Source organism: Marmota monax, unplaced genomic scaffold (genome assembly GCF_021218885.2).
Source record: "Marmota monax isolate L192 unplaced genomic scaffold, Marmota_monax_Labrador192_F-V1.1 WCK01_AAM20220418_F8-fsc00095, whole genome shotgun sequence".
Lineage (NCBI taxonomy): Eukaryota > Metazoa > Chordata > Mammalia > Rodentia > Sciuridae > Marmota > Marmota monax.
Window position 1 is genome coordinate 5038753 of NW_026695244.1, and position 27263 is coordinate 5066015.

At 37.5% G+C, this 27263-nt stretch overlaps 3 protein-coding genes, 1 long non-coding RNA gene and 3 other non-coding genes across 14 annotated transcripts in view; 4 read left to right on the top strand and 3 right to left on the bottom strand.

Annotated features, from left to right (window-relative positions):
• Positions 1-17664, bottom strand: part of Ndufs1 (NADH:ubiquinone oxidoreductase core subunit S1) — a 35663-nt gene extending 17999 nt beyond the window's left edge. The window contains exons 1-12 of one of the 4 annotated variants that reach the window (XM_046463060.2): positions 17583-17664; positions 13241-13305; positions 12432-12523; positions 10025-10132; positions 8744-8820; positions 8009-8090; positions 7790-7920; positions 6726-6911; positions 3248-3382; positions 2126-2240; positions 756-901; positions 303-431 (exon numbers count right to left, since the gene is read on the bottom strand). In XM_046463060.2, the coding sequence (XP_046319016.1) occupies positions 303-431; positions 756-901; positions 2126-2240; positions 3248-3382; positions 6726-6911; positions 7790-7920; positions 8009-8090; positions 8744-8820; positions 10025-10132; positions 12432-12523; positions 13241-13301 (1262 nt within the window). In that variant the 5' untranslated portion in view covers positions 13302-13305; positions 17583-17664. Of the gene's footprint in view, positions 1-302; positions 432-755; positions 902-2125; positions 2241-3247; positions 3383-6725; positions 6912-7789; positions 7921-8008; positions 8091-8743; positions 8821-10024; positions 10133-12431; positions 12524-13240; positions 13306-17348; positions 17468-17505 lie in introns of those variants that run through there. The other 3 variants (XM_046463059.2, XM_046463061.2, XM_046463062.2) reach the window with 3 other exon arrangements.
• Positions 4322-7357, top strand: LOC131424052 (uncharacterized). The gene is made up of 2 exons (XR_009226461.1): positions 4322-4420; positions 4564-7357. It is a non-coding gene; the product is annotated as an uncharacterized LOC131424052 (long non-coding RNA).
• On the bottom strand, positions 13034-13140 carry LOC124105804 (U6 spliceosomal RNA). Its single transcript, XR_006855876.1, has one exon. It is a non-coding gene; the product is annotated as a U6 spliceosomal RNA (small nuclear RNA).
• Positions 17665-18053: 389 nt separating the features above from the next.
• Eef1b2 (eukaryotic translation elongation factor 1 beta 2) lies at positions 18054-20784 on the top strand. The gene is made up of 6 exons (XM_046463124.2): positions 18054-18228; positions 18699-18821; positions 19536-19662; positions 19910-19976; positions 20346-20471; positions 20585-20784. The coding sequence occupies exons 1-6, from the start codon at positions 18149-18151 to the stop codon at positions 20737-20739; spliced, it is 678 nt and encodes a 225-aa protein (XP_046319080.1). The 5' UTR covers positions 18054-18148; the 3' UTR covers positions 20740-20784.
• On the top strand, positions 19753-19831 carry LOC124105797 (small nucleolar RNA SNORD51). The gene has a single exon (XR_006855869.1). It is a non-coding gene; the product is annotated as a small nucleolar RNA SNORD51 (small nucleolar RNA).
• LOC124105798 (small nucleolar RNA SNORA41) lies at positions 20098-20232 on the top strand. The gene has a single exon (XR_006855870.1). It is a non-coding gene; the product is annotated as a small nucleolar RNA SNORA41 (small nucleolar RNA).
• A 2904-nt stretch (positions 20785-23688) lies between the features above and the next one.
• The window catches only part of Cmklr2 (chemerin chemokine-like receptor 2), a 73136-nt gene continuing 69561 nt past the window's right edge, over positions 23689-27263 (bottom strand). For 3 of the 5 annotated variants that reach the window (XM_058578240.1, XM_046463126.2, XM_058578242.1), the window contains 2 exons: positions 25259-25414; positions 23689-24937 (listed from right to left, as the gene is read on the bottom strand). In XM_058578240.1, coding sequence (XP_058434223.1) covers positions 23841-24908 — 1068 coding nt within the window. In that variant the 5' untranslated portion in view covers positions 24909-24937; positions 25259-25414 and the 3' untranslated portion in view covers positions 23689-23840. Of the gene's footprint in view, positions 24938-25258; positions 25415-26743; positions 26893-27263 lie in introns of all 5 variants that reach the window. The other 2 variants (XM_058578241.1, XM_046463127.2) reach the window with 2 other exon arrangements.

Below are 27263 nucleotides of genomic sequence, written 5' to 3' on the forward strand. Positions count from 1 at the left end.
GATCACAGGAAAGATGAACCTGTTAGAAAATAGTCTTCAATTATCTTTTGGAGTCTCTCTACAACTAACACTTAGTAGGAATCAACTAAAATATCATTTTTCATATAAAAACCAGAAAAATGTCATTATTAATTTTTTTAATTATAGGTGGACACAATGCCTTTATTTTATTTTTATTTATACATGGTGCTGAGGATCAAACCCAGAGCCCCACACGTGTTAGACAGGTGCTCTACTGCAAAGCCATAACCCCAGCCCAAAATGTCATATTTTTAAAATCATGAATAAATATTATTACTCACCTCTTTCGAATTCTAGCATTAAATAGTGGTGCCTCAAAACGTGGATTTGTACCAACCAGAAGGACAACATCTGCCTCTTCTACACCAGCAATTGTAGTATTAAGAAGATAATTGGAACGCAAATCTGTGCTAGAAATACAATAAAGTACAAGTTTACTTTAAAGCTAATACATGCTGAAAGACCATGGAATAGTCCCACATCATCAGTCTCACGGTACTCTCAGATAAAAAATTTAAGAAGTATTTCTAAATTAAAATATCTAATGTTTATTAATAAGTGGAACCTGCTATCTCCTATAGTTCTCGGTCTGACTTTGGTCTGTATATGAGAATAAATTTGTGGATCTTGTGGAGAATCCATTATTAAGTCATTGATACTATAAAAAAACTTTGTTTACATAACATTAACTAACATGGAAAATGAGAGCCTGGACATAGCTTCATATTTCTCACCCAGCTCCTGCAGTGGGGAAAACCTCTTCAGTGCATAAGGTTTCAGAGTCCACTCTATTAAGCAAATCTTTCAGAGCTACTAGGGCTTCAGCATCTACCAAGCCACCTGCAACTGCTGCCACATTCTTGCCTTGAAAACTCTGCAACTAGAGATGGATGAAAAGGATATCACCAGGAAACCTACAGTCAGCGGAGACCACAATGAATTATTCAGAGAATGAAACAATCATTTTCAAATACAAAAAAAGTAACAAACTTCTAACTAAAAAGTTCTGCACTGATTAGTAATTTATTTAAATATGAGAAGCAACAGAGGTGTATGTGGGGCCAAGCCTAAGAACTCCAGTTTGAATGTACACTGTTTATCTTATATGTAGGAATAAAGGGGCTTCAAAATGAGATCTGGAGAATGAAGACTGTGGAGTTAGGGTTACTTTAAATGCAACATTTTCTTAACTATCTACCATTCCTTCTAGGCCTTTGTCTATGTTGCTTTTTCGGTCCAGATAATCATTCCCCCCACTTTTTTTTTTTTTTTAAACTTTGTTGTTGGAATTAAAATTTAGGGTTTTGTGTACCACAAGCATGTTCAATACCACTAAGTTACACCCTAGCCCTTCCATTTTTGCTCTGTATTTATTCTTAGATTCATATTCATTCTTTGACTTTACTCAAAAAATCACCTTCTCTAAGAAGGTATCTTTTTTCCCCTTATTTTTTATCGGTGCATTATAGATGTACATAATGGGATTTGTTGTCATATCTGTACATACACATAATGTAACTATAGTAATATTTTTCCCCACTATTTTCCCTTTCTCTTCCCCATGCCCTCCTCCTGGTCTCACTCCTCTACTCTACTGATCTCCCTTCAATTTTTATGAGATTTCCCCCTACCACCTTCTTTTCCTTTTTCCTCTCTAGCTTCCACATGAAAGAAAACTATGACCTCTGACCTTCTGAGTTTGGCTAATTTTCGCTTAACATAATGTTCTCAGGTTCCATCTATTTTCCTGCACATGACATCATTTCATTTTTTAAGAAGGCATCTTGATATGCTATTTGTTAGGCCTCCCTCTCCATGTCTTTCTCATATTAGTCCTGGTACAACTACCTATAGCAGTGTAAGATAATTGCCTAATTATGCATATTTCTTTACTATAACATTGTGGAAGGTAGGGATCATGTATCAGTGGTCTGTATACCACATCTAGCATTACATCCAGCACATGGCTCTTAAAAACTATCAAATGAAAAGCGATCAATTATAATCTTGGTAACAGGAATGAAAGGAAGACATATCTACCCTCTGTTTGGTAAAAATGTTTCTTGAAAAATCACACTGTATTTATTCTATATTTCTATTTTACCATTCCAGCTACACGAGAGAGTGCATCTTCCCAGGAAGTATAGCTTAAAAGTCCCTTTTCGTTTCTGACCATCGGCTCGGTAAGTCTTTGACGTTTTAGCCCATCATAGGCAAATCTAGACAACAGAAATCACACCATTTCGTTTGTAGAATCTTGCTGAAGAGGCAAATATAATTTTCAAGTTTAAAATCTTCAAGAAATGTTATTTAAATACAAAATAGGTTAACTATCAAACAGAATAAATACCTAGGAACAAATAACTATTCTACATTTTTTTGGAGAGGAATTAGTAGATAATTTTATGAACATCACTTAAACCTAAAATATTATTTTAAAAAATTTCTTGTATTTTCAACTAGCTGAACAATTTTAAACTTACAACACAACAAAATACAACAGCTGAAAAGCCAAATCTTTTTTATTTTTTTGTAGTTGTAGATGGGCAGCATGTTTATTTTTATTTGTTCATTTTTATGTGATGCTGAGGATCGAACCCAGTGCCTCACACATACAAGGCAAGTGCTCTGCCACTGAGCTACAGACCCAGCCCCTAAACCATTACTGACAAAACTTGAGTACCTCTAGATATTTTTTCAAAACCACACTGTGCAAACTCCTATATTTAGCTTCTTTTTTCCAATTAACAATACCTTGAAAAACTATCTTAGTTTATTTCACTTTCTCCATGTGGGAGGGAAAAATTTTTTTCTCCAGGTAAACACAAAAGCCAGCAATAAACCTAGGACCATTAATGCCAGTTTTGTCCCATTCTCTACATAAAAGCTCAAATTTCAATAGTATATATTCATTATCTAATTTACAAATACAAATATTTTCTTTTTTTTGTGGGGGAGGTACTGGGGACTGAACTCAGGGGCACTCAACCACTGAGCCACATCCCCAGCCCTATTTTGTGTTTTATTTAGAGACAGGGTCTCACTGAGTTGCTCAGTGCCTCGCCATTGCTGAGGCTGGCTTTGATCCTCCTGTCTCAGTCTCCCGAGCGGCTGAGATTACAGGCATGCACCACCACGCCTGGCTACAAATATTTTTCATAAGAAATTATCATAAAATTTATTCTAAATCAATTGTAAAAGTTAAGGAAAACCAAATGGCATATACCTGGTTTTATCAGAGATCCATTCTTCATTGATGTCCTCATGCATTCGTGGCAAAATTCTCATTACCTCTCCAGTTCTTGTGCTAACCACAATATTACTTCCAACTGCATCCATTACATCAATGGATTCTGTCTTTCTGAGAAAATAACATATATTTACTATGTTCATTTTGAGAATAAGAACAATTTTTGTTACCTGGTTTTACAAAAAAAAAAAAAAAATTTTTTTTTTTTTTTTGTACAATTCCATCTAAGTTTTTAAAAAATGAAACTCAGGGGGCTGGGAATGTGGCTCAAGCAGTAGCGCGCTTGCCTGGCATGCGTGCGGTCCAGGTTTGATCCTCAGCACCACATACAAACAAAGATGTTGTGTCTGCTGAAAACTAAAAAATAAATAAAAAATTAAAAAAAAAAAAAAGATTACAGATCAGGGCTGAGAATATAGCTTAGTGTACAGTGCTTATTAAAAAAAAAAGTGAAACTCAGAGGAATTGCAATAATAAAGTATGCCCATATTTGAACATATCATATAAATTCCTAATGTAATAATGAAGCCTTTAAACCTATTGTCTGACACAGAGGTCAATTTTTTAAAAAATATTTATTCTTAAGTTTTAGGTGGACACAATATCTTTATTTTACATTCATGTGGTGCTGAGGATTGAACTCAGTGCCTTGTGCATGCCAAGTGAGCACTCTACCACTGAGCCACAATCCCAGCCCCCACACAAGTTAATTTAAAAGGGCTACAACTAGCTAAATCTGGGGCAATTTGAGCATCAAAATAAATAACAAGGGCAGAATTTTTGGCTATAGCTAATTAAAGAGCTCAATGTATTTCTCCTTCCAAAAAGCAAAACCAAAGCTAGAAAAAAATTGACAAAAAAAAAAAAAAAAAACCACACCATTTCAGAAAAGGCATACAATCTAAAGGCATCTACCAAAAGCATACAACAGAGTGAGAAGCTTTTTTGGGGGGCGGGGGGGGAGGGACGTCCAGAGATTGAACTTAGGGGCACTCAACCACTGAGCCACATCCCCAGCCCTATTTTTTTTTTTTTTTATTTACAGACAGGGTCTCGCTGAGTTGCTTAGAGCCTCATCATTGCTGAGGCTGGCTGTGAACTTTCAATCCTTCTGTGCCTCCCAAGACGCTGGGATTATAGGTGTTACAGGTATGTGCCACCACGCCATATCTGTTTTTCATGCTTTAATGCATGAAAAACTGCTTTGCTTTGAGTAAGAACAGTAAAAATCTGTAGTGGTCTAATTTGGTGCAACGCCTATCCCCCTCTTCACCATCTGGAATTTCTTCCAGGGTGGGACAGGGAGAAGATGTGAGACTCTGTGCTGCAGATGGAGGCAATTTACACAATTTGGAGCAAGGGGCAAACTTGCCTGTAAACATGGTGTCTTGGAGGTCCCTATAGCTCATGAGCATCAAGAGTGCACTAGGGTGAGGTTGTAGTCATCTGGGGCAACCATTCTGACACGAGAGAGGGCCATACTATTCAAACACTGTTGGACAACACCGAGACTCAGAAGACTCAAGACAAAGTAAAAGCTGGTGCCGTAGTTTGGATCTGGAAAGTTTCCCACAAAGACACATGTGTTAAAAGCTTGGTTCCCAGTCCTTGGTGCTATTGGAAGGTAATGTAACTTTTAAGAGGTGATGTCTAATGGGAACACATCCTGACAAGATGTGTTGCTCCACCACAGGCCCAGAGAAGCAATGTGGCCAGCCAAATGTGGACTGAAACCTACAAAACTGTGAGCCAAAGAAAATTTTACTCTTTTTAAGTTGATTAGCTCAGATTGTTACAGAAACAAAAGCTGACTATCATAGCTGGTCTGACTTGAAAAATAGCCTGAACTTTGAATATGCTCCTCTATCCACCCATTGGCAGAGGATGGAAGTCTTACTGGCTCATTGTTTGAGCACAATCATCTGACTACTAAACTATGCTGACACAGGCAATTTCTAAGAAACTGCACATAAAAATAAATATTAAAATACATTCAAGGAGGGGCTGGGGCTGTGGCTTAGTGGCAGAGCACTTGCCTAGCAAGGATGAGGGAGGCCCTGGGCTCGATCCTCAGCACCACATAAAAATAAATAAACAAAACACAGATATTGTGTCCATCTATAACTAAAAAAAAAATACATTCAAGGAAAGCCATTTAAAGAATTAAAGGAGAAGTATGACAACTATGAGTCAAGAGATTCTCAGTAAGAAGAGAAATTATTATTATTGTCATTATTATTTTGTGGAACTGGGGAATGAATCCAGAGCTTTATGTATGCTAGATAAACATTCTACAAAGCCCATTTTTAAAATTTTGAGGCAAGTTCTCACTAACTTGCCTGGGCAGGCCTTGAACTTGTGAATTTGTGATTTCTGCCCAGCCAGAATCTATTTTTTTAAGCAACAACAAACGAACTCAGAAATTAAAGAGCTGGAGTTGAAAAATATAAACTTTAAAATAAGCCAGGCACAGTGCTACACATCTATAATCCCAGTGACTTGGGAGGCTGAGGCATGAGGATCACAGCTTTGAGGGCAGCCTTGGCAACTTGCAAGGCCCTACATCAAAATCAAAATAAAAAGGATGGGAGATGGAGCTTAGTGGTAAATGTCCATAGGTTCAATCCCTCTTCACAAACAACAATAAAAACTGGAGAGAAATTTTTTTAATACATTTCAAGAACCTTAAAAATATTCTCACATGTTCTATCTACCTACTCCATTTCTTGGTTTTATCAAAAGAATCAGAATAGCAATGTTTTCTACACATTTATATAGAGTTACAAACGAGCTAAACATATACTACGGGCTGGGGCTGTAGCTCAGCGGCAGAGCGCTTGCCTAGAATGCATGAGGCACTGGGTTCGATCCTCAGCACCACATAAAAATAAATAAAATAAAGGCATTCTGTCCATCTACATCTACAAAAAAGAAAAAAATTTAAAAAAAAATTAAAATAAACATATACTAACAGGAGGTGGTTAAATAAAACATGACATTTCCACATGGTTGAAAACAGTGTACAATAAGAGACTAAATTTAAAGTATCAAGACGATTTTACACCTTGAAAGTGTGAAAAGAATAATTTTGTAAATAAATACTTTAGAATTAATTTTCAAGAAAGTGACAATTAATTTACACAGATCCATCCTATCCTTCAATATAACTACTTACATTCCAATAAAATGATTTTACAAACAAAATAACAAATAAAAACTTAGCAAATAAAATAATTAAAACTCAGGAAGAGGGGCTACAGTTGTGGCTCAGCAGCAGAGTGCTCACCTAACATGGGTGAGGCTCTGGGTTTGATTCTCAGCACCATATAAAAATAAAGATATTATGTTCAACTAAAAAAAAAAAAAAGAACCACTCAGGAAGAAAATGACACTGAACATTCTTTGAACAGTAATAAATTATATTAAAAAACAAATTGTCGAAGAAGATCAATACCTTGTTTCCCAAGGCCGTGCAGTAAAGGCATAGGGCTTAGAGGTTAGGGCACCTACAGGGCAGATATCAATAATATTCCCAGATAATTCAGACATGAACATTTTTTCAACATATGTGCCAACTTGCATATCATTTCCTCTGCCTGTTGTTCCTAGATCATCTACTCCTGCAATCTCACTTGCAAACCTATAAGATAAAAATATGCTGTCAAATGGTTGAGTCCAGAAATTTTTTTCCTGTTAATGGTCACAAAGAATATGATATTCAAAACACTAAAAAGCCATGAGTATATTTTCAGTGGTGAGCACAGTCCTTGAATAAAGACAATTCAATAAATATTTGCATTTAATTGAGATACAATATGCAAACAGAAAACTGTACAAATCCTAGGCAGACAGCTCAACAAGTTATCATAGGATAAATACTTGTAGGGTTTAATTTTTATTTAACTTTTTTAGTTTGTTTTTCTTGTAGTACTAGGGATTGAACTCAGGGGCACTCTACATTGAGTTATATCCCGAGTCTTTTTTTTTTTTTTTAACTTTTTGAGACAGGGTTTTGCCAAGTTGTTCATGCTGGCCTCAAATTTGTGATCCTCCTGCCTCAGTCTTTCAAGTGGCTAGAATTACAGGCATACACCACATACCCAGTTCAATTTTACTTTTTAAATCCAACTTAAGTTGATATTAATTGAAAGTGAACAATTTACTCATTTATTGGCCTTTTTTTTTTTTTTTTTGGTACCAGGGATTAAACTCAGGGGCACTCAATCACTGAGATCCATCCCTAGCCCTGTTTTGTATTTTATTTCTAGACAGGATCTCACTGAGTTGCTTAGAGTGTTGCCATTGCTGAGACTGGGTTTGAAATCTCAATCCTCCTGCCTCAGCCTCCTAAGCCACCGGGATTACAGGAGTGTGTCAACGTGCCTGGCCCATTTATTGGCATACTAAAACCAGAAGCCCTCTTCCTTCACTAAACAAAAATTGCCCTCCTTTCCATTGTTATTCTACTAACTTTTGTAATATTATTGTAAATGTTCACAGAAGAGAGAAAAAAATTACCTGATGCATCGAGTACACTGTATGCATCTAGTCATGATGGTCTTTACTAATGGCCCGATGTTCTTGTCTTCCACAGCCCGTTTACCCTCTAAAAATCGGCTCCTATCACTTCCAAACATCATGGACTGATCCTTAAGCAGACAAAAGAGTCAATCTAAGGCTACCAATGAAATTAAAACCTGAGAGAATCAAGAAGATTTAAAAAACTATACTAAATACCTGCAGATCACATTCGCCTCCCTGGTCACAAATGGGACAGTCCAATGGGTGATTGGCTAGTAAGAACTCCATCACCCCTTCTCTGTATGAAAAATTGAAACACATAAAATAACATAATATCAAAATACACTCTACTGTCATGTATATCTAAAAAAGAATAAATTTTTTAAAATGTCATAAATAAATTAGCACTCCGTTCCGAATGGCTTACCTATAGGCTATTTATCTTCACAGATAAACTTTTTCTTATACAGGGAGTAATGATTTTACATGCATTATAAGAAATGCAAATGTAACTATCATTCTGGAAGTACCAAACAAAATTTGAAAACTGTTTATAAGAGTCTTGAATAAAATATCACTAGAGAACCTAGGAAATTATAACTTTTAACAATATATAAGTATATATAAGTGTTAAAAGTTGTTGAAAGGGCTTCTGAAAATTAAATTAGATTTAATTTAGTACGATTACTAATAACAATCATACTAAATTAAATCTAAATTCTTTTTCATCACAACTTGAGGAAGTTACTAAACAAGGGTCTTAAATGATGATTCCATTTTAAAGTTAATTCCATAAATCCCTGACTTGACTTCCTTATACATGTACTTATCTCCATTACTTTTATAAGCCAAGCACACCAACTTCTTCAGAGTTAGATACTAAATTTCTAGTCAATGGGAGGTCTAAATATCATGTTAAGAAAGTCTACTACATTAGTAACAACACAGTACCTGGCTTTCTTAGATTTTTCTGAGTTTGTCAGGATATTCCAACCCTTCATTACTGGCATAGCACAAGCAGCTACAACCTGGAATTTCAACAGAAAAATTCATATCTATATTTAACATTAAATTACATAACAGCATTAAGTTATATATTCAAAAACAAGCATGGGGCTGGGGTAGTGGCTCAGCGGTAGAGCGCTCGCCTAGCATGCACGAGGCGCTGGGTTCGATCCTCAGCACCACATAAATGTAAAATAAACATATTGTGTCCACCTAAAACTAAAAAATAAAAAATAAAAAAAAAAAAACAAGCAAAAACCAATATTTTTCCAGACAGAATTTTCCAACTTTTAATTGTTATAATATGGATAACTGGCATTTCACATTCTTCCTATAAACAATTAAGATATTGCTATGAGTTGGATATGATTTATCCTCCAAAGGTTTAGGTGCTGGAAGCATGGTCCCCAGACTAATGGTATTGAAAGGTGGAGAGACCTCTTAAGAGGTAGAGCCTAATGGAAGGTTATAGAATTCCAACAGATTAATGCTGGTCTCTGAGGTTAGGTCTCAGAGGAGTAGATTAGTTCCAGTTAGTGTTTTATTATAAAAAGCAAGGTGAGACCCCACCCTGGTCTCTTGCTTCCTCTTTTGCCATGTTATGAAGCTACCAGAGATCCTCTCAGCAAAGGCCAGCCAGACAGGAATGCCTCATTTTGGGACTTTTAACATCTCAACTGTGAGCTAAATAATCTCTTTATAAAGATCATAAAGTACCTAGTCTCAGATATATTTTTTAAATAGCAAAACAAAACAAACTAAGACACTCTATTTCTTAAATATATTCTAATAGCTGATGCATTTTTTTTATTCTGCTGTGAAACAGAACATCATAAAACTATACTTTAATTTGTAGGTGCTATTAACCACCAAAATGCAATTAAACTACTCAAAGTGAACCTCTTCACTACAACCCTTCTCTTGAGTGAAAATGGTACCACATAACCACTTTAAATGTGCTACTTGGCAAATCACATTTAATTTCTAGACCCATTATAATTATATGGCACTTAGATTCATAAGGCACTTCTATCAATGTATTTCCAGTTTTGAAACAAAATAAGTCAACTGTGCCTCCCCGCAAAAAACATTGAATTTACAGATAATAAGTAAACAGGGCTAAGTAAGTTCTCCTCTACGACAGTATTGACTTTAAATAAAGTTTGTGGCAAGATTTACTGTTTTCTGCCTTCTACAGCATGGTGTGGAATTATAGGAATTAAGTACCTTAGGAGCTTTCTCAATTTCAACAAGGCACATCCTGCAGTTTCCAGCAACAGATAACCTTTCATGATAACAAAATCGAGGGATCTGCATGCCAACCTTCTCACAAGCCTATAAGACAAAATTTTTAAAAAATTTGCATTAGAGTCTGATGTCTTGATGTACACCTGTAAGCTCAATGACTTGGGAGGCTGAAGAAGGGGGATCACAAGTTCAAAGGCAGGCTTAGCGACTTAGCAAGACCATGTCTCAAAAAAATAAAATAAAATAAAATAAAAAGGGCCAGGGATGTGGCTCAGTGGTTAAGCATCCCTGGGTTCAATCCCCAGTATTCCCCCTACCCCCACCAAAATCAGCACTGGAATAATCTGACTTCATTGCTGTTCTTGTCAAAATAGAAGGGGGTGGGGAGGCCACTTTATTTTTCCTGTCCATAAATATCTGTATCTTCACCCATTCTTATTTCATTTCTGATATCCTCCTTTTTTGATTCTTGATTTGCACCACTGTTGGCGCTGAAGCTGCCCCAGGAGATCTAAGACCCACCATCATGCCTTGATCTTATGTGAAAAACTGGATAAAGTATTCTCAGACTGACTTCCCACATCTGTTCTAAAGCACTGTCTACAAAGGCTCCCCCTTAAACTCTGTTCCAGTGGTTTCATATATGGACTTCCTTCCTTCCTTCCTTTGGATTAGAGATACCTCTCACATCATCTAGCTGGATATTATCTAGTTCTGTCTTTGGCTCCATACACCCAGCCCAGGACTCATATTCTTACACTAGCTGAAGCTCTTCCCAGTTTCTTTTTGCCAAGAGAGAGGAATTAGCCTCACTCTACCAATTACCACCCTCCTTCTCTGCAAGTTCCTTCTATTAGTCTATAAACATGTTCAAATTTCCTCTACACTAGTTCTTCAATCCTCTGCTCTCACTCTAATCTTATCAACTTTCAATTTTTTAACAATTTAGTTAGGGAAAATGTGTTTAACCATTTAGTCCACAAAAATGTGTTAGATGCAGCAGGTATAAAAATGAGACACTGTCACAGCCTTCATACTAGCTCACATTCTACATGATGACTAAACTTAAACCTTCAGCCATAGTCCAGATATTTCACTTCTCTAAACTTCAGACTTAAATAGGCATTTGAATATGTAGTTCTATAGACAGCTTAAATTCAACCTGTTTCTATCCCCTACATACAAATAAGCTAAAAAACAAAAACCCATTTAAACAAACAAACAAAAAACTCCTGTTCTCTATCAGGTCTAAAGGCCTGTTTATCTGTGTCTTATTATCCCTTGAATATATCCTTCTTGTTTTCAATTCCACTACTACTATCTATTTTAGGCTTTTTAAAATTCAGTGTTTCATAAATACAAGATATTTTTTTTCCTTTTCCCACACTGGTTTTGCTGTTCTCCAAACTATCATCCTCTACAGTCATTGTCAAGTGCTTACTAGCTTTCAAATTTTCCAAAGGTCCAACAACAAGCTCTTTAATTGGCAAATATTTTATTTCATGACTAGCCCTACCCCTCCTCATACCTTGATTTTCTGCTATCTCATCTCCTACATATACCTCATGTTTTATCAATACCAAACTATTTGAGGCTTCCTAAATACAACAAGTTATCTGCCTTAATTATTTTTCCACAGAAAATGCACATTGTCCTTATTCACATATAAACATACCTACTCATCCTTTAAAATTTCCTCAGGGATTGTGTGAGATGCCCCTGACATCTCTTTCTGCTACCACCTAGTCTATGCCAAAATACTTTCCATTGCACCTTGAACATATTTTTGTTATATATTTAGTGCTTTGTATCAATGCCTCACAGATAACCTAGAAATGACTGCTGAAATAAACAATGAACATTTAGTTCTGTGCTAACCTGCAGATGGAATGAAGCATCACTTCTCATGACCAAATCTGTTATATTTCTGGGGGAAGTTGGAACATTGAGTATTTAAGGCATGAATTCAAGAATATTCCACCATCTACATACCTGCATTATAGGACACATTCCTAGAAATTATTAAAATACAAGTTACATGAAAGTTAAAAGCATCAAGCAGGCCCACAACAAACTAAGGTTACATTTTCCCACTTACCTATAGTAACCAAAAGTTTATTTTAGAGAACTTCAAATTTCTTAATGGGTATCATTTGGAAGGCAGAAGTGAAACAAAAGAACTACCATAGTTCACTAAGACTGTCAAACACATATAAATGATAGTTTACTTTGAAATATCACAACTGAAAATCCAAATAGTGTCATATAATGTTGTTATATGTAGTGGGGTTTTTTTTTAGAATAAACAATATAAAGGAATTACTTTTTTTTTTTTTTTAATCGAAGAACACACTCACAAAAATAAAGAATTAGAATATATGCTTACTTGGAGGACAGTAGTCCCTGGTTCCACCATGACAGACTGACCATCAACGAACACTTCAATCAAGTTGCTTGCTGCTGTGGCAGTGGTTCGAACTGACCATCAAAACAATGAGGTGAAAAATTAACATCACATAAACACTGCATTCAAAATGTTTCTTCATTTCATACTTTTTTCTTATTTCTCTAGATATAATTTTTTAATATTGAATTAGGAAAAAAAAGCCTTTTCAAGACTGAATACCAAAGTATGATTGTCTACTTTTATTTATTTATTTATTTATTTTTGGTACCAAGGATTGAACCCAGGGGCACTTAACCACTGAACCACATCTCCAGCCCTTTTAAATATGTTATTTAGAGACAAAGTCTTGCTGAGTTGCTTAGGGCCTCGCTAAGTTGCTGAGGCTGGCTTTGAACTTGTAATCCTCCTGCCTCAGCCTCCTAAGCTGCTGGAATTATAGGCTTGCACCACTATGCTCCCCCCCGCACAGTTTTATTCTGAAAATTATTCTGTCAACTTAAATAATTTGTGTGTATTTTAAAAATTTGTTCTTTTTAGATATATATTACAGTAGAGTATATTTGGACATATTGTACATACATGAAAATATGGAATGCTTCACAAATTTATATGTCATCCTTGCACAGGGGTCATGCTAATCTTCTCTGTCTCGTTCCAATTTTAGTATACATGCTGCTGAAGTGAACACTGTATTTTTATTTAAAACATGTTATGGGTATAAGGTTTAGACCAATTTTTACAAAGATAAAGTCTCATATACACAAATGTAAAAACAAAACACAACTTACCATATCCTTTAGGAGACTTAGAAAGGCCCACTAAGGCCCTTCTAACAGGTATCCTTAACATATTGCTAAAAATAAAACAAAGAGTTATATTATTATAGGGAAAAAAACCCCACATAATTACAAACTTTTTAGTTCTGTTTTGTAGCACTTCATATATAATATGCCATTAAGCATTTACAAGTCCTGATATTAAATTTTTCCCTCAAGTTCTTTTTTTTTGGTACTGGGGATTAAACTAAGGGGTGCTTAACCACTGGGCCACATCCCCAGCCCCTTTTTATATTTTATTTAGAGACAGGATCTTGCTGAGTTGCTTAAGGTTTCACCAAGTTGCTAGGCTGGCTTTGAACTTGTGATCCTCCTGCCTCAGCCACTCCTGCCTTCCCTCAAATTCTACAGATAATAATCTCAGAAACTTTAAGTGATTTGTACAATGCCAATCAGCTCAAAAGGAGTAGCTAGTATATAAATTTGTTTTTTTATTTCATTAACTAACTAACTAATTAATTAATTAATTTTTTGGTAGCAGGGATTAAACCCAGGGGTGTTTTACTACTGAGCTACATCCCTAGTCCCTTTTATTTTTCTTGAGTTGCTTGGATTACAGGTTTGTGCCACAGTGCTTAGCTCTAAATTTGGGCTTTCTAATACTATGGAAAGGGCAGTTTTGCTATTTTATAACCATAAAGAAAAGATAAAATTTAAATCACTACAGTATAGAAAAATAAACAAGAATGACTGAATTTATCATTAACACTGTGTAAAATAAAGCTTTTCTGCCTTTCCTACAAGCATCCATTCTATCATTGTGTGTGTTCTAACTGTAGTCACCTCCTAAATGCTCCTGAAATATATTGAGATAGTCTGCAAGCAAGTCTTCTCTGTATCTTAAGATCTGTTTTCAGTGCTAAGTAGTACATTTACCTTCTAGATTTGCAATTATATGTTTACATACTCTCATTATACGATGAACTCTATCTTCAGTACCTATCCTCAAGGCTTAAAGTAAGCTTTAAAACAGTGGTTCTCAACTAGGGACAATTTTGCTTCCTAGGGAATATTTGGCAATTTGGTCTGGAGACATTTATTTTCACAACTGGGAAGAAGCTACTGACATCTAGTGGGGAGAGGGCATAGTGCTGCTAAGCATCCTACAATGCACAGGACAATCCTTGAAAATAGTTACCAAATGTCAACAGTGCTGAAAATGCTGGGTGTAATGGTGCATGCTTGTGATCCCAATGACTAAGGAGACTAAGACAGGAGGACTGCAAGTTCAAGGCTGGCCTTAGCAACTGAACAAGACCCTAGAAACTCAGCAAGACCCTGTCTCAAAATTAAAAAACAATTAAAAGTATTGGGGATGTAACTTGCTGGTAAAGTGCCCCGGGTTAAATCTTCAATACTAAAACAAAATAAAATAAAATAAAATAAATATTGCTAAATTGACATGCTGCCCTGCATTTTGCTGAATTACCAAAATGAATGGGGATGGATTATATAAACATTACCACTTGAATAAAGACACACATGGGCGAACAGAAAAGGTACCTGCACTCTTTTTAGTTATTTTTTGTACTCAGTTGATCATATAGGTTATACAATGAACTTTCTCTTTACTCACATTATCATTTATGTATAAAATAAAGTTATGTGTAAAATAAAGGCTAAAGGCTCTAAACCCATCATTTTTCATTGGAACTTTTAAAGGTATTAAAATAAAAATCATGTGATTATAATGTATCAACAAAAATATCTGAACAGTGAAACACCTTCAATAGTTGCAGTAATACTATTAGAAAATAGAACATGTATACATTTTAAGCAAAAATTTTGCAAACTTATCATAGATGATATGTAATAGGAAATTTCATTCAGATCTCGTTTAATTTCACTAATTTATCAATTACAATAATTCATAAATTCCATAATAAATTTGCACATCTGTTACATTCCAGTAATTTTGGGCAACTCGGTTTCTATTTTTTTTTTAAGTATTTATTCTTAAGTTTTAGGTGAACATCTTTATTTAACATGTATGTGAGGATCAAACCCAGTGCCTCATGCATGCTAGGCGAGCACTCTACCACTGAGCCACAACCCCAGCCCCTCAGTTTCTAGTTCTTTATGTACAGAGCCAAAGAAGAATAATAATACTTCCTAAGCAATGTGCTCTTACTAGGAGTTCAATAACTGCCAGTGAAAGCTGAATTAAGGCTGTATTGGGCACTGACAATCAGTTCTGAAGTACTCTTCCTTTGTGCTCCTTTACTACCAATACCCATTGTGTGTGTGTGTGTGTGTGTATTTATTATTACAATTATTTAACTGCAGGTTAGGTATCAATTTTAGTACCCATTAGAGTATAAGCTCTTTGAGGGCAAGGAATTTGATCTTTCCCTTTTCTGAAGCCCTAGCACAGTGCCCTTACAAAAACAGTGACCAAATGGTCTTATCACCAAGTTCCAAAATGAGTAGCATCTGTCCTAATAAAAACTACTGATGGCATATAAAAGTAAACCTGAATTTGCTGAATCAGAGTAACACAATATAAAAGTAGTGTAAATTAGCCTATCTGTTGAACATTCAGCAACAAATGGAACACTGCATAGCTCCAACATAAGAAATACAGATTTGCAACACTTCTGTTGCAAATATGCTTTAAACATATTTATCTATGGATAGGAATGGAAATAATGACAGTTATCCTTTTAGAGGCCTAACTAGAGTTCATGGGTAAGATCAAGTCACTTTGAGGTGGAAAATGCTCAAACAAATAAGTTATGGAGACAGACTAAAGATCTGTGAAATGGCAGAAGACTATAGCAGGGTATGCCCACACATCACTTCATTCTCCTGGATGCAACTTAGTGCTCTGTGTACAGCAAATTCAAGTTTTGTTTTTTCAAATTTTCCAAAACTTTTTCCTGAATACTTCTGATCCAAAGTTGGCTGAATCTGAAGATGGGGAATCTGTAAATGTGGACTCTGCAGATACAGAGGAAAACTGTACTTTTTTTGGGAAAATGTCAATGACTAATCACCTCTAAAACTAGAACAGACATTTTTCCACATAGGGACTATAATACTCCACCTTCTTCACCATATATTCTGCACCCATTCAGTTCTCTCCCTCCAAAATATTACCCTATTCCAAGTCACTATCCCCCTCTTGCCTACACCATTTCAATAGCCTCTTCCCAAGTTTCCTAGCTTCCACATTCTTCTATACCTGCCCTCATCCTGAAAGGCTCTTCCCTCAGATCTTTCTGGTCCCTCCCCATCCTTCGGATTTTGGCTTAAAGGTCTTCTCTCAGGCTTTCCTCATCAGCCTATTTTAAAATTTCCTGATAAATTCCCACCCATATAACCCATTTTGTTCTTTTTTATGGACTAACTTCTGGTTTACTGTACATGTTCAGGAACTATTTATTAAGTGAACTAAAGTCTCCAATCTCTGGCTGTAATTTAGAGACCACTTGCCTGGAATTAAAAAGAGCACTTGCAGGTGCTCTTGCAGGCTCATAACACTAAATGTAACGATTCACAACTCAATGAAAAGAAACATTTTTCAAAAACAAAAAGGAATTTGATGTTTATTCATCAAAAACAATTCCCGTTACATTTTCTATATTCTCAGTTCATGGGTGAAGAGAGTTGTGTCTGATCCATGATCTTACAGGAAACGGGTTTAGAACCCAAGAACTTGTAAATAACGTAACTGTGTTTATAAGTGCGACCTTACGCTAACTCTTTTAAAGTCCTTTGTCAGTTTCCGCGTCAGGAAAAGGAATAAAAAGTGCTACCCAAAGTGGTTAGTAGACAAAACAACCATCACAGGCATTAACAGTTGCCTAAGCAACAGCGACTAAGTAATAACGTACTCTCCCAGGTGCAGCATATGGAAATTTGCGGGAAATGTTTAAGCCTTTAGGCCCAAATCACTGTGACCCAAGTGCTTTTCCGAGGAACAAAACGGCCTGCTCCTGATTTTCCCTGCAGTGGAGAGATCGCTCACAAGCCCGCATTCAGGCAAGCGTTTCAGAGGGTCTCCCGACCCTCCTCCTTTCTGCTCCATCGGACCAGAAACCAAGACTAACATTCTCACCTGCCGGAACTCAGGGGTTCCCAAGGCGGCAGGGCAGGAGGCGGTGCCCAGTCAAGGGCAAAGGAGAACGAGTCGCCTGGGCCAAATAAGGCAGTCCCGTCAAAAAATAAAACTCTGGCCGAGATCACTCAGCCTTCTCACCTAAACACTACCTCACCTTCTGCCCGGAGCCGCTGCAGCTGCTCAGCTGGAGTGTCCGGCCCACACTGACCCCTCGGAGACCCGGCAACTTACCCAATATGGCGGTCTCGGCTAATTCTGTCAGCCGGGCCTGGTGAACGGAAAGCCAAGAGGGACCAGAAACCCTGATTCGATAATTTCACATTTCGGTTAAATTCGGCAATTCCCGTCAACCTGACGAAGGGCTCGGAAGAGGCGGGGCAGACGACTTGGACCTGCAGTTCCGCCGGAAGTAGCCGGAACCTCGAGACCAAGCGCCTTCGGTCATCTCCGGCATTTCAAGGGGCGGTTCCTGTAGTTTTTGGAAGCCGCGGAGGTACGAACTTAAGAAATTCCCCTTCTGTTAATTTATTTTCAAAAAACACCGAAATGTGCGCGGACCACTTATGGGCCATTTAATTCAGAACTTCAGAACTCCCCGATTTTTACGTGGAGGAATGTGAATAGTAACGTAATTTGACCTTTAACCTTTAGCCGGGTGCAGCGGAGGGAAACGCCTCCATCTCTATATAAGGAAATTTCCGGCCGGCTGGGGCCCTTTTCTCTCTTTTAGCGCTAGGCGCCGACCTGTCGCGCTCTTTTTTTCCGCTGCTATCCAGCTACTGGTAACAGACAAGGCCATGGGTTTCGGAGACCTGAAAAGCCCGGCCGGCCTCCAGGTGCTCAATGATTACTTGGCGGACAAGAGCTACATCGAGGGGTGAGCGGACCTGCCGAGGCGGGGCGGCTAGGGAGCTTCTGGTGCCCGGCGTCCGGGGCCACGTGGCGCAGCCACCCCAGGAGCAGGGGGGAAGGAGGCTAGACCCCGGGACCGGCTCGAGCACCGCCTCCAGGGAGGGCGATGTTATAGAGTAAAGGTCAAAATGTGCTTTATTTCCACTTACATGATTCAACCAAGTTTGTATTCTACCTCTTTACTAAGTTAGGAAGTGTTAGCCTGTAGATAGAGCACAGACTGAGATCTACTCAAGTGGCAGGTATTTCTCCGGATAGCGTGGTTTAACCAAACAGATGGTCTCTGATCTTAAGCAGCTTATAATTTAAAAACTTAAGCAACTCATCTCGGTAATAAGTGGGCGAGATCCCATTAATTATGTTGACTGATTAGCTATGTAATTTATTTTCTGATGTTGTGTCATTTAAAAACGTATAATTGTTTATCTTTGGCAGGTATGTGCCATCACAAGCAGATGTGGCAGTATTTGAAGCCGTCTCTGGCCCCCCGCCTGCGGACTTGTGCCATGCCCTACGTTGGTATAATCACATCAAGTCTTATGAAAAGGAAAAGGCCAGGTAAAAGTATCTTTGTATCTATCTGAAGAATAAGACTGCTTTATAAGCTTAATCAGGATTTTCACATGACAAAAGTGGACCCAGACTACTTTAGTCCTGTTGGGATATTGTAAGCTAAATTTTTTTGTGATCTTAGAAGGCCAAGAGACTGAAGTCCTGCATTTTTTCACAGAACAGGTAGAACATGGACAGCAGCAATTCAACTTTTCCCCACACTGCCCTGCCAATGTGCTTGGACCCTGACCTGGGGGGGCCTCCGATGGGGTGAGAGGGTGGCTCAATCATTCAGTCCTTGGCCATTCTTCTGAAACTACCAACAAGGGTGGAAGTTTGGGGAAGTGGATTCCAGTTCACTAAGAATGGAACTGAGCATACTTAATGAAATCTCAAACAGAAATCTTGATACTGAAAGAGTAAATCATAGTGAGTATTGAATGTAACATCTCACATGGTACTAATGTTTGTTGGGTGAGGAGTTGGACTTACAAAAGTGTTTACTTGGGAGTGTGTTAAAGTGTAAATTCTAACCGGGCTCAGGAGCACAAGTCTGTAATCCCAGCTACTCAGGAGGCTGTGGTAGGAGGTTTGCAAAGAGTGAATTCTTAATACAAAAGGGACCTAACTATACACAATTATAAATATAAAATCTCACATTGTCCAGGAAAGGACATTATACCAACCTAATAGTGATTGAATTGAATTTTTTTTTTCAAGCCTTCCAGGAGTGAAGAAAGCTTTGGGAAAGTATGGCCCTGCCAATGTGGAAGACACCACAGGGAGTGGAGCTACAGATAGCAAAGATGATGATGACATTGATCTCTTTGGATCTGATGATGAAGAGGTATGACAAGTATAAGTATGAATGTTATTGCCAGATTACCTGGATTTGAATCCTGGCTTTTATTATCTGCCTTTAAAACATTGATTCACACTGGTTACATGATGAATAAAATCAAATCACCATCTTTCGGCTGAGCTCGTGATGGATTTGCTTTTTTCTGATAAAGCTGGTCTTGTGATGATATCACCACCTCCAGCTTTCAGCAGAGGAGTAACCAGCTTTGTGAAATATATTTTTTTCTTTACAGGAAAGTGAAGAAGCAAAGAGGCTAAGGGAAGAACGCCTTGCACAGTATGAATCAAAGAAAGCCAAAAGTAGGTCATTTGTCTTCATTCATTTCATAGTAATATGAATAATCTTTTTCAAATCTTGACCTCAAAGTAATTTCCTCCACTTTTGTTGAATAGGTCAGTGTTTCAAAACCTTTCATAAAACTTCCACAGCTACTGGTCTGCAGCTGTTCTAATGGTAGCAGTTGTGGCATTCCTCTGTGGGAAATAAACTGTTACACAATTATATGCCTCTTTCTTAGCCAAAGAGAAAGTGGGCACATGTGTGTGACAGACACATGATGTATTGTTTAGTTATGTTTGGCTAAGGACGTCATGCTTCCAAAACCAATTGATATTTGTATTATGGTGAAAACATGATTATTTTAAATAATGCTGTTTCTTGTTTTTTAGAACCTGCACTTGTCGCCAAGTCTTCCATCTTACTAGATGTGAAACCTTGGGATGATGAGACGGATATGGCAAAATTAGAAGAGTGTGTCAGGAGCATTCAAGCGGATGGCTTGGTCTGGGGTTCCTGTGAGTTTAATTTTTGGGTTTTGAAGTTGAAATCTGGAATTTGCGTATATTTTCAACCTATGCGCATTAACAAGACTTTTCTAACTTCAGATTTTTCTTAATGTTCTTTTTAGCTAAACTAGTTCCAGTGGGATATGGTATTAAAAAACTTCAAATACAGTGTGTAGTTGAAGATGATAAAGTTGGAACAGATATGCTGGAGGAACGGATCACTGCATTTGAGGACTATGTGCAGTCCATGGACGTGGCTGCTTTTAACAAGATCTAAAATCCATCTTGGATTGTTGCACTTAAATAAAAGCTTGAAAGATTACCCTTGGCTCTTGAGTCATTTAAGAAAGAGTGGTCTGTGCATTCCTTTTCATTTTGAGGGAAGGAATTCAATGCTATATAATTAATAGATAATAAAAATTTAACATTCTTATTAAATATTTAGCAATTCTGATGTAGTTCTGTACCTGTTAGTGAAGTCGTCAGCAATGTATCATGCTAATGACACAGTCTGTTTAACTTGCCCTGCCCTTATTTGTGTTACTGGAAATCCAACTTGGGACCTTGTAGGTGTTAGGCAAGCACTCTGCTACTGAGTTACATTCCCAGACCATTTTTTGGGTGCGGGGGATTAAACTCCTAAACTGAGTCTCATGCCAGCCTTATTTTGCATTTGATTTGGAGATGGGGCCTCACTGAGTTTCTAAGCACATTGCTTTTGCCGCATCAGGCTTTGAACTCTTAGTTCTCCTTCCTCAGCCAACAAAGTAGGTATGTGCTGCCATGCCGTGCCATAAGCCAACATCTTAAAATTGATTTGATGACAAATCTCACTCAAAAATAACATTAAGTATTAGAAGATATCGGACATGTTACAGTGCTAGAGGAGGGAAGTTGGGTTAGGGAAAGCGTGCCAAAATTGTCATAAAAACACTTGTAAATACATGTTACAGATTTAAAATAATGCCTTTATGAAATAAACCTTTTGGGGGGGGCAGTACTGGGTATTGAACCTGGGGCAGTCCTATTGGCCATTTCTATTTTTTGAGATGCAGTCTTAAATTGCCCAGGCTGTTTCTGATTTGAAAACCTATTTTACCCTCCTGGAAGATGGATTGCAGGCATGTGACATGTAATACCACACCTCACAGAACCTTTTTTTTAAAGATTTTTTAGTTGTCGATACTAATGTGCTGAGGATTGAACCCAGTGCCTCGTGCTAGGCAAGCGCTCTACCAGAGCCACAACCCCAGCCCCTCACAGAACTTATTACCTGTCATGTGATCTGGAATGTGTCCTGTGCCCTGGGAGGAACATTTATGTATAGGTAAATGATTCCTAATTGATAAGCTTTATTTTCTTGGGAAATTTCATAAGGTGCTTGAATATGGGAGTGGTGTGTTTCACTAGGGATTGGAAATCAACCTTTTGCTTCTAGTAAATAGTGCTAGTCAAGTACTGAAAATAGGTGTTTTTTGTTTTTAAATATTTTTATTTTGTTTATTTTTATGTGGTGCTGGGGATCGAACCCAGGTCTCACACTTGAGGGGTGAGCGCTCTACCGCTGAGCCACAACCCTAGCCCAATAGGTGTTTTTTGTTGGTTTTTCAGTGGTGCTGGGTATTGAATACAGTGCCTTGTGCATGCCAAGCAAATGCTTTCTACCACTGTGCTACATCCCCAGCCCCTACAGCTGAGTTTGGGGTATGTCTAACATTTAATTGACACAAATTCTTAGATTTATATATTCGTATATGTGGGTGTTTATGTTTTTTTAACTAATTTTTATAAAAGTAACAGCTTGGAAAATGGATTTTTCCCCTTTTTGGTACCAGAGAATGAACCCACGATTACTTAAGCACTAAGCCATATCCCTACCCGTCCCCTTTTTTTTTTGTTTTGAAACAGGTCTCACTAAGTTGCTGAGGTTGGTTTCAAACTTTCCTTCTGCCTCAGCCTCCCAAATCCCTGAGATTATAGGTGTGCACCCAGTGGAAATTATCTTTGAATGTCTCATTTTTGGGGCAGGAACCAAAGAAATTAAAATGATTTGTTTAGGTCAGTTTCTTCAAACAATCCTCAGTGCTCTTTCCTTTTAGTCTGATTTTATGTTGTGAGTACCAAAGTGTGAAAAAATTTTCATTATGAAGAGGATTTAATCAGATCATATATCTAAACCTAAAATCAAGGGGGAAATTTTCAGATTATTAGTAACAAAAGAGCCACCAGAGGGCAGCACTTTGTTTTCTTGAGAGAGTTTAAGGATTGTGTAAGTGCACAAAAAATGGAAGGCTGACCTAAAGGTATATTATATTGATCTCATATTGGTGTCTATACCTGTAGGAGCAGAATGTAGAAATATCTACATCCTCAAGCATTCTCTAATTACAGTGGAACTGGGCTGGCCTATCCACCATCTAGATGTCAGTGTTTTTAATCTACACACTTGCACATATCTGGAATTTTTCAAAAAGAATTTTATCAGGAGATGAGAGATGGGCACACATTTTTTGACACTTGCCATCAAGAGATGGGGGAAGGGGATGCTCTGTGTCCCCACACCTTTAATCTGAGCCAGCCTAGTCCTACTTTGACCAATCAAGTACAATGGAAGTAATACTGTATTTGTTCCATTCATAGCCTTTAAAAGGACTAGAAGTTTCCACATTGGCTTTTGGAGCTCTGGCCACCCTGAAGAGCCATGGTGGGGTACCTGTATGGGGAGTGAAAGGATGAGACAGAAGCTGCTCAGCCAGACCTCAACTGTTCCAAGCCTCAGCCTTTTGCACAACCAAGTCCAGCTGAGGCACCAGACAGCAAAGCACTGACAAACCTCCCTTCTGTGCCTTTGAATTCCTGATGCTTAAGTTTGTGAGACGATAATTCCTGTTTAAGCAACTATATTTTGGAGCAGTTTATTGGATAATGGTAGTTAATTGGAACAAAAATTTTAAATTAACTGTCACTTTAATTCACAAATGTGAATAGATTACATAAAGAAGTATACATGTATTTTAAGAATATGTCTAATAGGTTACTTGTAAAAATTAAAATGGATTTAAGCAAACATTTTAACATTTTTTAATTAGTCACTTAATATTAACAATTATGGTCTTTAAAAAGTTAAGATAAAAACAATACTGCTTCAACAGTGATGATTAATTCACTGTGATATAATTAGCAAGAATGACACAGATCATTAAGTGCAGAAAAAATATTGTACAGATCCTTTCTAAGTTTTATATCCACACAAAAAATATGATGTCAACAAAATGAACAAAACATGGTCAGTGCTAAATCTTGGAACCAAATTTAAACTGGAAGCATTTGTCAGGGGACCAACACAAAAACCTGGTACTGATTTGTGGAAAAGTAAACTTATTGAGCTGTTTCCAGGAGAGACAGATTCTTGGTTTCAGAGTTCCTGAGCTGCTCACTCACTGTGCCAGAACAGCTGACTTCCCATAGCGTGTACTTCAGTATCTCAGCAACTGAGGCCCTGAAGCGAGCTTGGAACTTTTTACTAATTAGGACATAAAGGATGGGATTCAAGCAACTATTGAGGAATGCCAAACCAGTGGAGAGGGGGATTCCAGCCTGCAACACCTGGTGGAAATAGCTATTGTGGTGAATAGTGAGCTCCCAAATACTGAACAGGTGATAGGGAGTCCAGCAAATCAAAAAGGCCATGATCACAGCCAGGATTGTCCAGAAATGCTTACTGGAGCTGAGGATGCTTCGCTTCTTGACCTTGAAGATGAGACACAAGTAACAAATACTCATTGTTAGCAAAGGGAAGAGGTAGCCAACAATAAATTTCACCCAAGTCAGAATGTGGTGCCTCATCAGGGTGAGGTCAGGATCATGCTCATGGAAATTGTTATAGCAAAGAGTGTGGTTATTGAGCTCCAGAGTATCCCGGAAGTACAGTGCAGGACCGCCAATTAGAGAAGCCAAAAGCCAGACCAATATAATAACAATCAGAGAGTTCTTCAGTGTTCGGTGCCGATGAGACAAAACTGGATGAATCAGGTGGATATAGCGGTCCAGGCTGATCACTGTTAGGAAAAACACACTGGAAAACATGTTCAACTGGGCAATAAAGGAATTAGCCTTGCACAACCAGATGCCAAAGGGCCAGTGGAAATTCATGGCCACATAGGAGATGTACAGGGGCAGGAAGAGAACAAAAATGAAATCCGCAATAGCTAGATTAAGAAACCAGAGAGTAGTGACTGTCTTCTTCCATTTGAATCCTGTGAACCAAATGACAGTGGCATTTCCTGGAATTCCCAGGACAAATGCTAAACCACATAACACCAGGGAGACCCAGTGAACAATTCCCAGGTGGACTTTTTCCTCCATACCAGACTCTGGAGAGTAATATTCCAAGGCATAGGAATAATTATCAAATTCTTCAAATAATGGTTCCTCTAAATCTTCCATGACCTTGGTAGGGTGGAGAATGAGGAAATCTATGGGAACAAATTTAAAAGGAAAAAATATATATTTATGAGAAAAGTTCAGTGAATTATTAGAAACATAAAGATAAAAATATTTCATCTTATAACCAAACATATTCTATTTGGAGGGAGGACTTTGCAATGTCCAAGCATCGGTAGGCTTCAGTTTCTCCAATTATCATTCTCTAAGCTGTTTGAGTTCATTTGCGTATTCAGTAAGAGTTAAATTAAAATGGTTGACTCTACAGGTGCAATTCCTCTATACATAATGCTTGTAGATCTGACTAAAAAGAATCTTAACATTCAACAAACACTTATAAAACAGATTAATACTTTACACAGTGATGAGTTCCAAATCTGGATTTGTATCCCTGATTTCTTAAACTGTAGACAGAGAGCTCCAACTGCTTTCGAGGCTCATCCACTTGGAATGTCAGGTAAGCCCTGAAGATTCTGATCCACTCTTTTGCACCCAAGGATGTTCTGATTCTGTTTATGAATGCAAACATGTTAGAATTATATTAATATGGATGACTTTTCAGCCAAAGGTTTTTTTTGTTGTTGTTGTTTTTTTTGTACCACAGATTGAACCCAGGGTGACTTAACTACTGAGCAACATCCCCACCCCTTTTTTAAAATATTTTATTTAGAGAAGGGTCTCACTAAGTTGCTTAGAGCCTCACCAAGTTCCTGAGGCTAACTTTGAACTCATGATCCTCCTGCATTAGCCTCCCAAGCTGCTGGGATTACAGGCATGCACTACCACGACCAGCCAAAGTGTATCTTTTGGAATAAACTTAATTTTGACCATTTAATTTCTATATTAACTTCCTGTAGAATGAAATTAAGTTATGAATTTTTTTCTTTTTTGTTGTATGGGGGATTGAAATGAGGGCCTTGTGAATGATAGGCAAGCACTCTACCACTGAGCTATATTTCCAACCCTTTTTTATTGAGACAAGCTCTTGCTAATTTGCCCAGGGTGGCTTTGAAGTTGTGATCCAGCTGCATCAGCTTCCTGAGGAGCTGGGTCTACAGGCAAATGCTACCGGCACTCAGCTAAATATTTTTATTGATATTCCTTTGTTTTGTATTAATTTGAATTATTTTCTATAGTTATTTACACAAAGATTTCTTCATCAGTTTTACTTTTTCTTTTTTTGGCCCATACCAAATTAATCTAATATGTCTACTAAAGTGTTCTCATTTTGCTGCCCCTTTTCTTTTGTAAACAAAGTCAGTTTTCCTGGGTTAAGAAGTCTTGAATGTCAGTTTCTTTTTTTTGACACAATACCCTTATTTTATTTATTTATTTTTATGCGGAGCTGAGGATCAAACCCAATGCTTCACACATGCTGGGCAAGCACTCTACTACTAAGCCCAAATGTCAGTTTTTTAATCAAAATAAAATACTGGACTGGCATCTTTAATTTTATGTTATTTTTATCTGCAGTGTTAAAAATCAAGTGAAAGATATATTAACAGTTGTATTCATGTATGGAGCTACAATTAAAAATCAGCAACTATGTAAGACCTGGGATTGTAGAAGGGGTTAAAATGAAGAGATCAAAACATCCTGTGTCACTGGGAACACCTGTAATTCCAGCTTCTAAGGGAGGCTGAGGCAGGAGGCTTGCAAGTTCCAAGTCAGCCTTGAGCAACTTAGCAAAACCCTGTCTCAAAAAGGACTGAGGATGTAGCTCAGTGGTAGAGCAACCCTGGGTTCAATCCCCAGTGCTGAGAAGAAGAAAAAAAAAATCCCTTGTTACTCACAGGCATCTTGAATTCAATTGACTATCATTGAATTCATTATCTTACCTAAAATCTTTTGAGGAGTCTGGCAGGGCATAATTTAAAAACAAAAGCAATTCAATAGCTTCCTCCCAGGCCCAGCCAACTTCCTTTTGTTCTTCAATATTCAACTCAAATGCCACCTTGCCTTGGAACCATTTCCTGACATTATTTTCCTACAGAAAATTATAATAATTATTATTATTATTGTAAATAATAATCAATGTTATTGAAAATTTACTAGCTGCCAGGCATGTATGATCTAATTTGATCCTCGTAAGAATCTTATACAATAGGTAAGAACTATTATTATTCTCAATTATAAGAAAGAATATCAACAGACAGGCTTTCTCAAGATCATGCAAACTGCGATTGTAGAGGCAGGATCTAAACTTAGATTTGTTGGACCGAGAGCCTGAACTCTTAACCACTACATCATTCCCCTCTTCTGTCATGCTTCTTTTATCACACTTAACACACTATATTTGTCATTCGTTTATTTTTAAATTTTCCACTACCAACTGGAATCTCCTTGGAAATAATGTCT

What these genes read in the sequence shown, in the direction of transcription:
- Eef1b2 (XM_046463124.2), top strand. Translation starts at nt 18,149, where the DNA reads ATGGGTTTCGGAGACCTGAAAAGCCCGGCCGGCCTCCAGGTGCTCAAT. An exon ending in TGAATCAAAGAAAGCCAAAA is followed by an intron (nt 19,977 to 20,345) that starts GTAGGTCATTTG and finishes CTTGTTTTTTAG; the next exon opens with AACCTGCACTTGTCGCCAAG. An exon ending in TGGCTTGGTCTGGGGTTCCT is followed by an intron (nt 20,472 to 20,584) that starts GTGAGTTTAATT and finishes TGTTCTTTTTAG; the next exon opens with CTAAACTAGTTCCAGTGGGA.